General features: G+C 38.1%; 1 protein-coding gene across 2 annotated transcripts; it reads right to left on the reverse strand.

Annotated features, from left to right (window-relative positions):
• Window positions 1-579: 579 nt before the first annotated feature.
• On the reverse strand, window positions 580-12,610 carry LOC108670694 (conserved oligomeric Golgi complex subunit 4). Of its 2 annotated transcripts, XM_018158181.2 has the most exons (20): window positions 12,373-12,610; window positions 12,110-12,178; window positions 11,863-11,991; window positions 11,542-11,632; window positions 11,108-11,194; window positions 10,590-10,786; window positions 9,998-10,154; window positions 9,509-9,641; window positions 8,461-8,638; window positions 8,003-8,050; window positions 7,198-7,354; window positions 6,715-6,802; window positions 6,238-6,382; window positions 5,676-5,762; window positions 5,083-5,212; window positions 4,410-4,546; window positions 2,995-3,180; window positions 2,534-2,671; window positions 1,641-1,711; window positions 580-892 (listed from the first exon to the last, which is right to left on the reverse strand). In XM_018158181.2, the coding sequence occupies exons 1-20, from the start codon at window positions 12,544-12,546 to the stop codon at window positions 850-852; spliced, it is 2,445 nt and encodes an 814-aa protein (XP_018013670.1). In that variant the 5' UTR covers window positions 12,547-12,610; the 3' UTR covers window positions 580-849. The 2 variants fall into 2 exon arrangements, with proteins under 2 accessions (XP_018013670.1, XP_018013671.1); XM_018158182.2 differs by lacking the exons at window positions 580-892; window positions 1,641-1,711; window positions 2,534-2,671 and having other exon boundaries at window positions 3,131-3,265.
• Window positions 12,611-13,404: the final 794 nt, after the last annotated feature.

A 13,404-nucleotide genomic window follows, 5' to 3' on the forward strand; every position in this document is an offset into this window, starting at 1 on the left:
TTGCTTTAGCTAGTAATCCTGTCTCTGGTTGAGCAGGTCTTAATGACGTGGTTATTGCCCCAGGTCTTATCTACCGCACTCAGATTGCTGGTTCAAATGCAGCGGTCGACTTTACCTAATATAAAGATAAGCTCAGTGATGGATTAGGTAATCCCGACGCGTTACCATGACGAACCTGCGTGCTGGTTAACACGCAACCGTGATATATATGTACCATGACGAACCTGCGTGTTGGTCAACACTCACGCGTGATTTATTGAATCACATGAATTTGCGGTTTGCTATAGTGCACAAGTGATAAACGGAATCAGATGAACCTGCTTGTTGGATGACATGCACACGTGATTCTAGACTGCGATCATGCGATATTAAAACGAAATCACGTGTGGTACAACCTTGCCGTTATCGGAAGGTATGGTCAAGGTAGATACCTCTATTCTTCCATGTCGCCCTTATCATTGTCGGAGGCACAACCTACGTCCCGTCAGCCTGACCTGATATTCGCTCGTTCAGAGCCCAAAATTTTTTTTAGTTCACTTGGTGAACTCCACCAAAAATTAAGGGAGAGTAAATCACAGATGATTTTCGTCAATAACACCGTATACTTTCCATTAAACTTTTTAATCAATCAATACAATAAGTTCACTTTAGCCGTTGATCACGATTCACACAATTTAGTATTTAACTTGAAGCTCATTCAAAACGTTTAGAATGAAACGCAAATGCCTCCTCTCCAGATGATACATTTTTAGAAAATATCAACACATGGGAAACACTAGCTTACCCTGAAGCAGAAATAAATATTTTAGATAGATAACAATTAAAATACTATCTTGGTACGTCTTTGCTTCATAGCTTGAGCCGCTTGATGTCGTCATACTTGAAGTCCGCTCTGCAAAGATTGAAGCGATGAAGTAAGAAAAAATTATTACGAGACGTAAATTCGCTATTGGCACGAAAAATTATTTGAAAATAGGAAGCAAGAATTCTAGAAGACGGAATAGAATGCTTGACCAACGTATTTCTATATGATCACGCAGTCATCAATAACATTAACCTCGCACCTAAAAGATACTCGTCAATAACATTAACCTCGCACCTAAAAGATACTCGCCAATAACATTAACCTCGCGCCTAGAAGTTACTCGACAATAACATTAACCTCGCACCTAAAAGATACTCGTCAATAACATTAACCTCGCACCTAAAAGATACTCGCCAATAACATTAACCTCACGCCTAAAAGATACTCGCCAATAACATTAACCTCACGCCTAAAAGATAGTCGACAATAACATTAACCTCACGCCTAAAAGATAGTCGACAATAACATTAAACTCACCCATAGCGGATACTCGTCAATTATCATCAATCCCACATTCAACCCGTAAGTCACTGGAAAAATTTTTAACGTCTAAGTAAATGACTGGTAAATTATCCTTGGCTTTTCGCTAAACATGCGAAATATTTGCTAAATAATAAATAATATTAAAATTAATCCGAATAAAACCCTTTCTGCCAGTCAAGATTATGAGCGCAAATGTAAACCGCGGTAAAACCTGTTTTTTTTTTTCACTTTGAAACGTGTTTTTTTTCATTCTTCACTTTGAAGTGAAAATTAATTATTGGCCACAACGAACCTGAGGGCGAGCGTCTTCCTCATCTCGGCTGGGGTGAGGCGCCAGGAGTGGCTGCTGCTGTACTCCTCCACCTGGTCCAGCAAGCCATGCGTTAGCATTAAATACAACTCCGCTTACAAAGTCCTATGCGGCCTAAAGTATTTTCACTTGATTCCTGGAAGCGGCGGTTCATTTGGCACTTTGTCCACTGAGGGACACTACTGGACCAGTAACTATGCCTTGAGCATAGTTACTAGAGTAGCTGGACTCCGAAACGTTTTCAATAGAAACATGCTGAATTTTTGTGTGGGTTTTCGAAGCTTTTAAATTTCTAGTGAATATGCGATTCAAGCTATCCAGTGACATTATTGCCTTGAGCATTGAGTACGGGAAAGTGACCTCTGCTAAATGCTATTTAAACTTAACAATTTTTCAATGCAGCTCGATCAAAAAACAAAGTTTGAGACCGGCAGTTCAACACTTTAGTTCTTCTTCTTCGCGGAGAAGTTTTCACAGTGTTGACCTACCTATAGTTTTAATATTCTCCTATCGAATATGAAAAGAATAGATTGATTCTTCTCGCTTAAATATGCAAATGTTCAATAACCGGTTATATTTCAACTTCTTGTCAGCGATTGGTGGGTTTTGCTTGAAAAGCCGTCAGTGATTGGATGACGGAGTTACGTGATTGTAGCTATTTTTGTCAGTAGGGCATCCAGTAACGAGCGATGCCATCAGAGACATAAGACAGCGTTAATTTTTTTTCCACGAGGCATTATCCGCGCCAATGCTATTAGCATCTACAGAACAAGTAACTAGAGTTGAGCACAGTACTAGAGTACAGAACAGGTAACAATCCATTACCCCATGTATTGATGTAACATATTACCTCCTGTATTGATGTAACATATTACCTCGTGCAGATGGTCCAGGTTGAGCAGGGTGGCCATCTGAGTTATGCGTGCCAGCTGTTCCCTGACGCTCCACTGAGCCACCTGTGAGAGATACCCGACCACCGCACGCACCTCTCGGTCCACCAGCAGACCCCCCAGCTGACGATAATTTAATCATCAAATTATATGCTTATTATTGCTGTTAACGTATAATTTTGATCATTTCAGCCAGTTTGAGAATTAATCTCAGCTTAAAAATGAGCAACTCACATTCAAGGATCAAGACATCTAATTATCAAGTATCATTACTTTTTAATTTCACGATCGTCGATACACTCATTAAACCCTTCAATTCAGACATGTGTGTGACGGCATTAACAAATATTTTCAGTTATTGCATAATTTATACATTTATGTATGTTGAAACAAGCAATAACACGAAATTTGTTTCTTTTTCCGTGACTTTAATAGCTGCCACCGACCCTATTGTACGTTATCTTGGAGATCGCGGCCTCCATGTGTGTCGCGACTTCATGGACCAGGAGGGAGGTGAGAGCTGCGTGGTTGGCAGGCGTGAGCAGAGGCTGGAAGCTTCGTACCAACCCGTCCACGTTCATGATCAAGGTCGAGCTGAACGGATCGTGCGCCTCGTAGCCGGAAAACTCCTCCTGTTGACATGATAATACGTCACCACACGTTCATGATCAGGGTCGAGCTGAACGGATCGTGCGCCTCGTAGCCGGAGAACTCCTCCTGTTGACATGATAATACGTCACCACACGAGCATGATCAGGGTTGAGCTGAACGGGTCAAGAGCTTCGTATCTCCTCCTAAGATGACGCTACCGAAATTTCCTGTTTCGTTCCTATTGAACTAGAGGTATTTTATGATTATACAAATGAATGGTTATATTTATAACTATACCATAACTCTAAAAATCTGATGCGTCCTATGTATACCTTACCTATGTAAGCGTCCGTAAAACAATTTTTCCGGAAATTATTCAATGCATATTATTTTTTGCTGCCTGTCATAAAAAATTAATATACCTATAACAAAAAAGCGTTATTTCAAGACGATCCAGCGTGAAAAAAATACGAAGATGTTTACGTCATAAGTAAATTTAACGAATCGGATTAGATAGTAGGTACATTAAATGTATACTATGAGAAATTGCATGAAATTTACTATCTATAAGTAACAAGATATTTCTCGTCAGTTTAGACTAAGTTGAAGACGGTCATCGCCAACGCAGGTAAAGCGCTTCAACTTTACAAATTTTGACATATGAAAATCACCAACACTGAAGATGGACGGTCTCAAGTTTCCGGGGCATTGAAGCGACGTTAGCAATGCACAAAGACGCAGAAACAATGAGCCATCAAAAGAAAGGCGTTCAGGTTGGCCACCCGCAACATATACTCGTAGAAAGAAAGAAGGTGCAAAGAATCCTGCCAACACAGAACGTTAACTCTGCAACTGAGAACCGCAGTCAGACTCCACAAACTTAGAGCTGATGCATTCAGGAAAAATGCCTCTGAAAAGTGAAAGTAAACAAGACTTTAGACGAGAAAAGGCCAACTTCAAATGATGAAGAAACGTAGGTATGTAAACTCTACCTATATCCTAATTACGTAAAGATAAAGTTACGAAATGCTTGGGCTAAGGCAACTAATAGTTGGTATGCGCCGCGGATAACATTATTCCCAAGGAAAAAAAACTCACCTAACTCACCTAAGCAAGATTTTTCTAATAACATACTGCACAATCAAATCATTATCAGCTGACAACGTGGAATAATTTGTCAAGCTATATCGAGAACATTATTTTTGCTGTATTTCCATAATCTATTTTTGAAGTAGAAGGAAATAAAAGGCATGAGTAAGATGAACGTCACCTCTGTGATGTCATAGGACGCGCCGGTGAAGGCCGCCATCCAGGACTTGACGCGCGGCTTCACCGCCGTGGCGCGCAGTTGGTTGAGACCCAACTCCGTCACCGCCTGCAGTCGCACCCCGCAGTTACGCAGGTCTCCTGCAAATAAACAGTTGTTATGGAGGTGCGTCGTAATTGTTAAAGCGTGTTTAATAAACGTCGTAATTGTTAAAGAGGTGCGTCGTAATTGTTAAAGCGTGTTTAATAAACGTCGTTTTTTTTATAGAGATGCGTCGGTCCTCTTAAAATAAACAATTACGCAAACAATTAAACGCATGATCAAACACAGGTTTAATCATCAACAATTCAAGCAACCAGCACACAATCAAACGAACAGCACTACAATCAAGGCAACATATTTTGAATCAAGAGCCGTGACACACAACGCTTGAAGTTCGTTAACTCGAGAAAATAATTGAACCGTATAACTGTACTTAGCCTTCTGTCTAGACTAATTTGTTTGGTTTAATGGGAATGAAAGTGACAAATGTAAGACCTATGTAGCACAAATTTTTGCTTGAACTTCAAAGTTCTTAACTACTATCCTCAAAGATTTTCAGAAGTATAAATATTGCATTTCTAAACATGAACACATTTTAGATGGTTTATTTTAGTTTGAGAGGAGAGCATAATACCAAAGCAAGACTGTATTTTATCAGTGCTATTTGAGCTGAGCGACGTCATGTTCGAGCTGACAGCTTCCTGCAGCGCGCTCTCCAAGCTGCCCACATGCCGCTGACTCGTCTCTGCGCTGTTCAGCGCCGTCTGAATGCATACATTAAAATTTTACTATACACTAAACGTTGATCAAATCAATAATTTAGGATCACTCTTGTTTTAAGTCAACTACCATTATTTATGATCATGTTTGACGATAAGAAAATAAGTAGCTCGAGAAACAGGCACAGGCTTCAAACAGTCTCCTCGACCAGCCTTGCTGGTCATTCTACCTGATATTTGATCGAGTAAGCACTCATTAATGATTAGGCGCTTGTTAATTATTGAACAAAGAAACTGCTCACTCCAAATAATTTACTCACGAGACTACTTACGTATGATTTTTGATAACAGTATTTTTTTCTCGTTTCATTCGATAAAAAAATGGATCTCGGAATTCATGGCTGAAATATAACATTGAACAAAATCTGTGATGAGGTTACAGCGAGCTAAAGCGTCAAGTAATTACGTTAACACTTGTTAATTGAATAACAAATTTGATAAAAATTACCAAAAACGTTTGCCGGAGTTGTTCGGAGTCCGCGCTGCTGCCTTGCAGTTTGCCGGTCTGCAGTGAACTCTGAATAGCCGAATACGCCTGTTGTACACGAAATATAAATTAATGAAACAAAACCTAATTTTTAATGATTTGACTTAGGCATATTCTCATACAAAATGATAAAGCAATACCCATCCAAGTCTTAAATTGATTGTTTTCATAGAGATACAAAGCATATAACCTGCGACATGAGAGATGCAACAGATGTAACATAATGGGGGATATAAAGGATGAAATAACGCCTGAGATGTACAACGGATGAAAGTAACGATATAATTGACACAGTAGATGAAGGTAACGATATGAAAAACAACGTATAAAAGTAACAATATGAGAGATACAAAGGAAGAAAGTAACGATACGAAAGACACAACGGATGAAAGTAGCAAAATGAAAGAGACAACGGACAAAAGCAATAATATGAGAGATACAAAGGAAGAAAGTAACGATATGAGAGACACAACGGAAGAAAGTAACGATATGAGAGACACAACGGATGAAAATAACGGCTGACCTGGGCAATATCATAATATCCCTGCGCAGGAAAGCCTCGGCGCAGCGTGTGCTGGAAGCCAGCAGCGAGCTGCGTCTCCAGCAGCGTCACGGCGTGGTTGAGAACTGCGCACACCCCGTCGGGGCTGCTCGACGCGATCGCGCGACTGCAAAAACGCATTTGCTTACTTCTAACGTGCTCTTTTACCCACTTAAATTAACTAATATACTCGTAACTTTAACGTTTACTTACTGGAATACATTGAACCACTCACGACGTTCACTTTTTATTCAGTGATATATAATATTTAAATTAAGCGATTGAAATGTATGGGTGGCTACGATAAAGCAATGTGCCTTTCTGTTTTTAAGCAAAAATATTAGAACTTAAAGAAATGATTTCAGTTTTGGTGTGGATTTCGTTTTTGACAAGCAGTAATTTACATAGCAATGAGCAAAGAAATAACACAGGCTCCTAAAAATGTAATCTTTAGCTCACCGGACGCTCTTTTTGATGATGAAGAAAGCGTCATCGACGATGGACGATACGGGCGCGCAGTTTTGGTCTCCAGCGTCACCAACAGATGCTTAACAAGAAGAAGATGTACGTTATAACCAACAGTAAGTACAAATTTAATATTCTTGTGGGATCAACATATCAGCAATCAAAAATGTAGGATCTATTATCGCATCCATACCGAGAACGTTGGAATAAATTCGCCTCTCGATAAAATTGAAGTTGATCCACAACGCCCAATTATAAAATTAAAAAGTATAAATACCAGTTTATTTCACAATGCAGAAAAATACCTATTCATAAGTACACGAATAAAAATTCGCTTTAATGGTGGAAATTTCGTTAACATTTTATATAAAAATCGGGAAAAAAATTCCACGAAAGCCGAAAAACAAATCGAAATATCTAATTAAAACAAGCTTATAATTAAATCTGCTCACGCCAGCAGCAGCAGCCATCACTCACAGGAGTCTGAGGAAGCAGTGATGGTCGTGTCCATAGAGAGCGCTTTAGCAAATGACTGGTTGAGGTAATACTGCTCCAGTATTGTATACTGACCCAACACCGCGGCCATGTCGCATGCTACTTGGCATCTGTTCATCTTACGCTCAACGTCGGTCAGCTGTTAGCGTGAGTAAATAAATCAATTATTCATATCAGCCATCTGTCTGACACCATGACTTAATAAATAATGTATTTACTTTGATCATCGGGTGATAAACTGTCATCTTGCTCAGTGAGTGATAGTGCCATTGTTTTTCAGTTATATAGTACGGTAACGCTGCTGGTATTCGACATGAAATTACGGTGGCAATACAGTCCCAAAAGATCCTGCTGTATGCTGGTCAAGATTAAAATGTATGCGGCAACTCGGAGGGACAGAACCGCGCTCAACTGTAAAGTATAGCAAATCTATTCCTCCAGCCGTAACCTTGAAGACCTATGTTCTGTTTTTGGTTAGAATGGGATATAGATTAAAATGTTTACTTTGTGTGTTCATTTGGAAGATTTTTATAGGGAATGAAACTAAGCAGGCGACTTGTACGAAGGCCTCAAAATTAAAGATTTGAACTAATTAGAGATTGGACTGCATCAACATTACATTCGTAGAAAAATAATTACACGAACTCTTGAACGAGCTCATCGAGGAAATCTTTCTCCATGACAACATTAAAATCTTGACAATACCAGAAGTGAAATCGATTTAAAGTAAACCTATTCTTTCCACAATGTTATTATTCGCTTTGCTCAGTATTAAAAAATAACTCACTTGTCTGTTGAGATCGTCAGGATCAACAATTGAAGCCTCTAGGTCAGCCTGAGAAAAAGATAATAATCGAGAAGTTAATGTTAGAAAAAAGAAAAAAACAGAAAATCGAAGTAAACAGTTCCAGAACAGAAAAATCTTGGATATAAATAATAAGAGAACTGTTCCAAACATTTCATTTTTATATTCACGAACATGCAAAATTACTAAACAAAAAGTGCATTAGAATAGCAAACTGCTTAGCAACGAAGACTGATAAGTCTTTGCTTGAAACTTATAACAGTGAAAACATTTTGAAATTTGTCTAAAAATTTATAACAAACTCTTTATTTCTAAACAATTTTTTTCTACTAACAAACTCTTTATTTCTAAACAATTTTTTTCTACTAACAAAATCTTTATTTGCAAACAATTTTTTTCTACTAACAAAATCTTTATTTCTAAAGAGCATTTCTACAGACCGCGACGCGGCGCTTCATGAAGCGCAGGAAGAGGTCGGCGCGGGCGTTGAGTAGCGTGAGTTCTCCCAGCAGCGTGTCCAGCGACCGCGGGTCTAGCAGTGCGGGCGCCGAGCTGTACGAGTCACCACTACCTCCAGGCCCGCCACTGCTGCTGGTGTTGTACATGGGGCCGTTGTTGCTGCAATAACGAGGGAGAATCAGTATGAACTGAAAAAAATAACTAATACTGCTGCTGATGTTGTACATGGGGCCGTTGTTGCTGCAATAACGAGGGAGAATCAGTATGATTAAAAAAATAACTAACAAGTACCTATAAAAATAAATAATGGATAGCATGAATAGAATAAAATGCTAGAATGACAGGCGCTGGAATATAAATTTCCCTGAACTGAGTACATTCGTTTATTACAGTACAGTACTGAGTACATTCGTACTGAACTGAAGTCGTTTACTACCGCAGCTGCTATGCTACTTCATTAACTAAAAGACGTAAAAACGACCAAACCATCAAGATTATAATATCATATATCATTACAAACTTCTAACACAAAATCATTGACAACTCACAACGGTGAACATTGAGACTAGGTGAGAACGAAGCAACATCAGAATAACTGAGTGATACAAATAATACGAGAGATACAAATACTACCCCAACGAAATGGAAAGAAGGGATTCCTTCCTACAAAACTGCTCACAACTGAGACCCACAGTCAGTTACTGCGAGCTTTATGGTAAAGCGCTAGGAACAATGCCCTTGAGAGCCGTTATGCTTAAGAACAATTAATTTAATACTGGATACTGTTTCTTCAATGTCACTTGAAGTAGACATCGAAAATTACAGGAAACTAAACGCGCTTCAGAAACTAACGGCTAGTCTTGCTACAGAGAGTACAGATATAGGCCCACTTGTACTCTTCGGCTCTTCTGGCTGACACTAATAAATAAAAAATTTCAAATGAAAGCAATAACGTAATTATTGTCCGAGGTTGGCTTTTAGGTAGCAAAAATAGAGAGCAACTACATATATTGGTCATTAGAAGCGAACCTGAGCGACTCGGAAACTGCGGTTGTGAGGGCATCAAGTCGGCGGTGCGCTCGCATCTCAGCGATGAGGCGACCAGCTTGTCGGTCCGTCTCCCTCACCAGCTCCTGCACCACCACCGCCAGCTGCCCGGGCCCTGCTCACAAAATTATTTCTGGTGATAATAGTCACTGTACTACCTCAGCTAACTGCCCGTGTCTTGCTAAGAAAGTTATTTGTACTAAGAATCGTCCAAATACATTACAAAATGTATCTCAATATTTATAAAATCGATACTGCGTTAGGTCGAGTTGACAGTTAAGATGCTACTACTCTAGGTCAACGGCTTAAAAAATATAACTCAGTACTCACTGCAGTGAGTGACAGAGAGCGCATTTTCTCGTCGACTAGAACGTGAAGTCACGGACGGACAAATAGACGGACAGACAGACGGACATGGCGAGCACAATATTGTATTTTTTAAATGAGAAAATGCGCTAAAAATGAGCTCACCGTAGTACGTCTCGATGATAGGCTGGCGCACTTCGATGATGCGCGCGACCGTCTCGAAGAGTTCGGTGGCTGCGTCTGCCCACATGACGTGTGCCCGCTTGTTGTTGCTGCTGCACGAGCGGCAGCGCGTCAGCACCGCTTCTCCCGTCTCCTGGATCTGATAACTCAGCAGAGAACAGCGAAAATCAGTGAAAATATTTCAAATATTTAAAAAAATACTTATAGTCAGCAAAATTATTTTTAAAATCAGCAGGGAGCAGCGGGAATTTGCGATAAAGTGTCGCGAAATGCATAAGAGTTAGAAGAGAGAAAAATTAACATTTTGAAAATTTAAGTAGGTATGGAATCCAGTCGAATAACAAGAAATAAAATAATTCTTAGTGATAATTTATGCTTTGCTAATTTAGTGATTACTTAAATTGACTTGAGAAATTATCTTCAATAGAAACTCAATCCTATCACACCAATTTAGGACGAAAACATTGACAAGATCTGGATGATAATAATAATGCAAAAAATATTGAGGCAATACTGCCTAACCACAACAACATAATATAAATTTAAATGACTAAATTCATTTATATTCACGCACTTTTTCACATAAGAAGGCTGAAAACTTGAGCAGTCCTTGCTGCTTGCGGTTAAGCAAGGGGAAGAGCTTGAAAAATCTATCAACACTGGCGGAGTCTTGGGAGGTGACCGCTTCATCAAAGCGGCGTTCGATGAGGGCACTGAGCTGTGTCTCAGCTTCTCGCAGCTTCTCAAACCATGTCTCGATGCTGCCACTTCCTTAAATTGTGTACAGTAACAACAAATTGAGATAAAAAACAAATCATTCGTTTCATAGGACGGGGAGAGTGTAGGAGTGTGAACAAATAGTATTGCATATAAATAAGTGACCACTGTACGGTGTCTTGATTGATGATATCAACATAATCAACTCTGCCTCAACAAGGTTAGATTAGGAATGTTGCATGTTATGATTGTTTTAGCTATAAAGATTGATTTTGGTTTGACAAAAACAACCAAATGCATGATTTTAATTGGCAGTCATATGTACCTATATCTTTTATGTATCGATATAAGCAAGAAAAAATAATAAAACCTTGCCTGTTGAGTTTGCAGCAGCAGAATGGAGTAGAAGAGTCTCATCCATTGCAAGAAATCTGTGTATGTGAGCAGCTGCTGTTTCATAATCTGAAAAAATAAATGAATTATTGTTGTTGACAGGTATACAAAATTGTTAGAATGTTCAGTATGGTTTTCTTGCATCTCTGAATGTAAAGAACACAAGGTTTTTTATTTGTTACTTTCATGATAGAAAATATAGGTATTCTAAGCAAGCAGCTTTGGGTCTAGATTTAGTGCAAAATAGTTTAAGCTGTGCCATGAAAAACTTTTAACCTAAGTTTTAATAAATAAGTCAAAATCAAACATAGATGTGAATAGTACCGTAATTGCTCATTTAAAAAACTTTTCCACTAAATTTATTTAAAAATTATTCAATAAACTTAATTCTAGTTCATTCTAATTTTTAAGTATACCTTCTGAGACGAGAGCTGTAGCCACACCTCCAGCACATCCTTCCAAGTCCAGAAGATCTGCCACCCGCCTTTGTACCTCAACAACACTTTGCTGACATACAAAGTATCTTCATGGTATTGTCAGCAGTAATCATCTAAATAAATATGACTCTAACAAAGCAATACACATAACAATATATAATCAAGGATAGTAGGTACCATTTCAAAAATAATAGATGAGCAAGATATCAGACAAAAAGTATCAGTGAACATTAATTAGTACAAACGGTCTATTCTGAAAAACATTACAAGTGAATTCATACAAACAAAACTTTGTATTACCTTTGCTGTGTCAAGCTTGCGCACCCTTGCTGACACAGCAGTTGCAAGTTGCTGAGTGCTGGCAATAGTGTTCTGAAGCTGGCAAGCATCATTATAAACTACTTGCAAAGATGGCAGTAGCTTTGAGACCTGGCGAGTAGAAACTTATTTCAAAATGCAGTCTTTGTTCTCGAAATACTGTAAGGCTTGAGATATTTGGACACAAGAACAAGTGACAAGTATAATCAAACCATTCAGAAGTTAATACCTGAGCAAGACGAGCTTCTAATTGATGTCTGTTAGCCACACTCCAATCCAGTCGTTCATCAATGCGTTTCTGCAAATGAAGATGTATCAACATTTTAGTTACTGCGTGTCTTTACAGAAACATTCATTAGTACATACGTACATTTAAAAGTATGCATAAAATAGTTACCAAATTGTGCAAAATGATTAAGTTGTAAGAATATGAATTTTTGAAACTTATTAAATTCTGGATTGCAGCTTTAATGGTTTATTTCTTACACTAACCTCTTCAATGCAGAGCTTGTTATAGGCATCTTCAATATCCTTCAAAGATGTTAAATTGTCAAAGTCGAAGTCCAATGGAGATAATAATTCTCCATTTGCAGAGTTTTTATCAATAGGGTAATTTGAGGTTAAAGCAGAAATTGTAACTGCAGAATCCAATGATGATGTTGCCATTTAAATAAATTTATTAACTTTTTAGACAAAAACTGAGTGAAACTTTGCATTAGCCCTTTTTAGACAAGCATAGAAACAAGCAGAAATTTAACTTTTGAAGTCAGTAAAAAAAAATATCATAAGATATATTTACTCCTGTATTTTTAGCACATTTTCTCATTTATGGAAAAAATGCACTATTGTGTTTGCCATGTCCATCTGTCTGTCTGTCTGTCTCTCCTGTCCGTCCGTCCGTGACCTCAAGTTTTTGTCAACGAGTAAATGCGCTCTCTGTCACTCACTGCAGTGAGTGCGGAGTTATATTTTTTAAAATTTTGCACTTGGAGACTTTATTAAATGCAGTCACTATGATTAAAATTTTTCGTACAATTCATATTTACATACAAATTACATTCATTTACATACAAATGTAACGAGTAACAATCTAACATTCAATTTAATTCCATTCAATTAGGTTAACTTGAATAATTGAGTAGGTACTAGTACTGGTACTTCCATCTTTTAAAAGATGGGGAAAGATTATTGATTTCATAGCCCACATCAAAACTTTCATCTAAATTATCATATTTAAATTAATTTGCATGCATTATAGAGGATAATGCTACACACATAATGATAGATTATTGGCAATTGGCAGAGGCATGATAACGTTGTCTCAAACAAAAACCAATGGTCATATATGACTTTCTGACTCAAATTCAAATGTATGTTTACCTTGTTGAAAAAGAATGCATCTAAGTATTTACAATAGGCTCAGAAGTCAAAAGCCTTAAGGAAACCACATACCACAGTATCATTTGTGAACTTACAAGTTACAACTAACTTGAAGTTTGAACTAATCAATAGAATTGTGAATAG

The sequence above is a fragment of the Hyalella azteca genome, unplaced genomic scaffold (genome assembly GCF_000764305.2).
Source record: "Hyalella azteca isolate HAZT.00-mixed unplaced genomic scaffold, Hazt_2.0.2 contig4339, whole genome shotgun sequence".
NCBI classification, from domain to species: Eukaryota; Metazoa; Arthropoda; class Malacostraca; order Amphipoda; family Hyalellidae; genus Hyalella; species Hyalella azteca.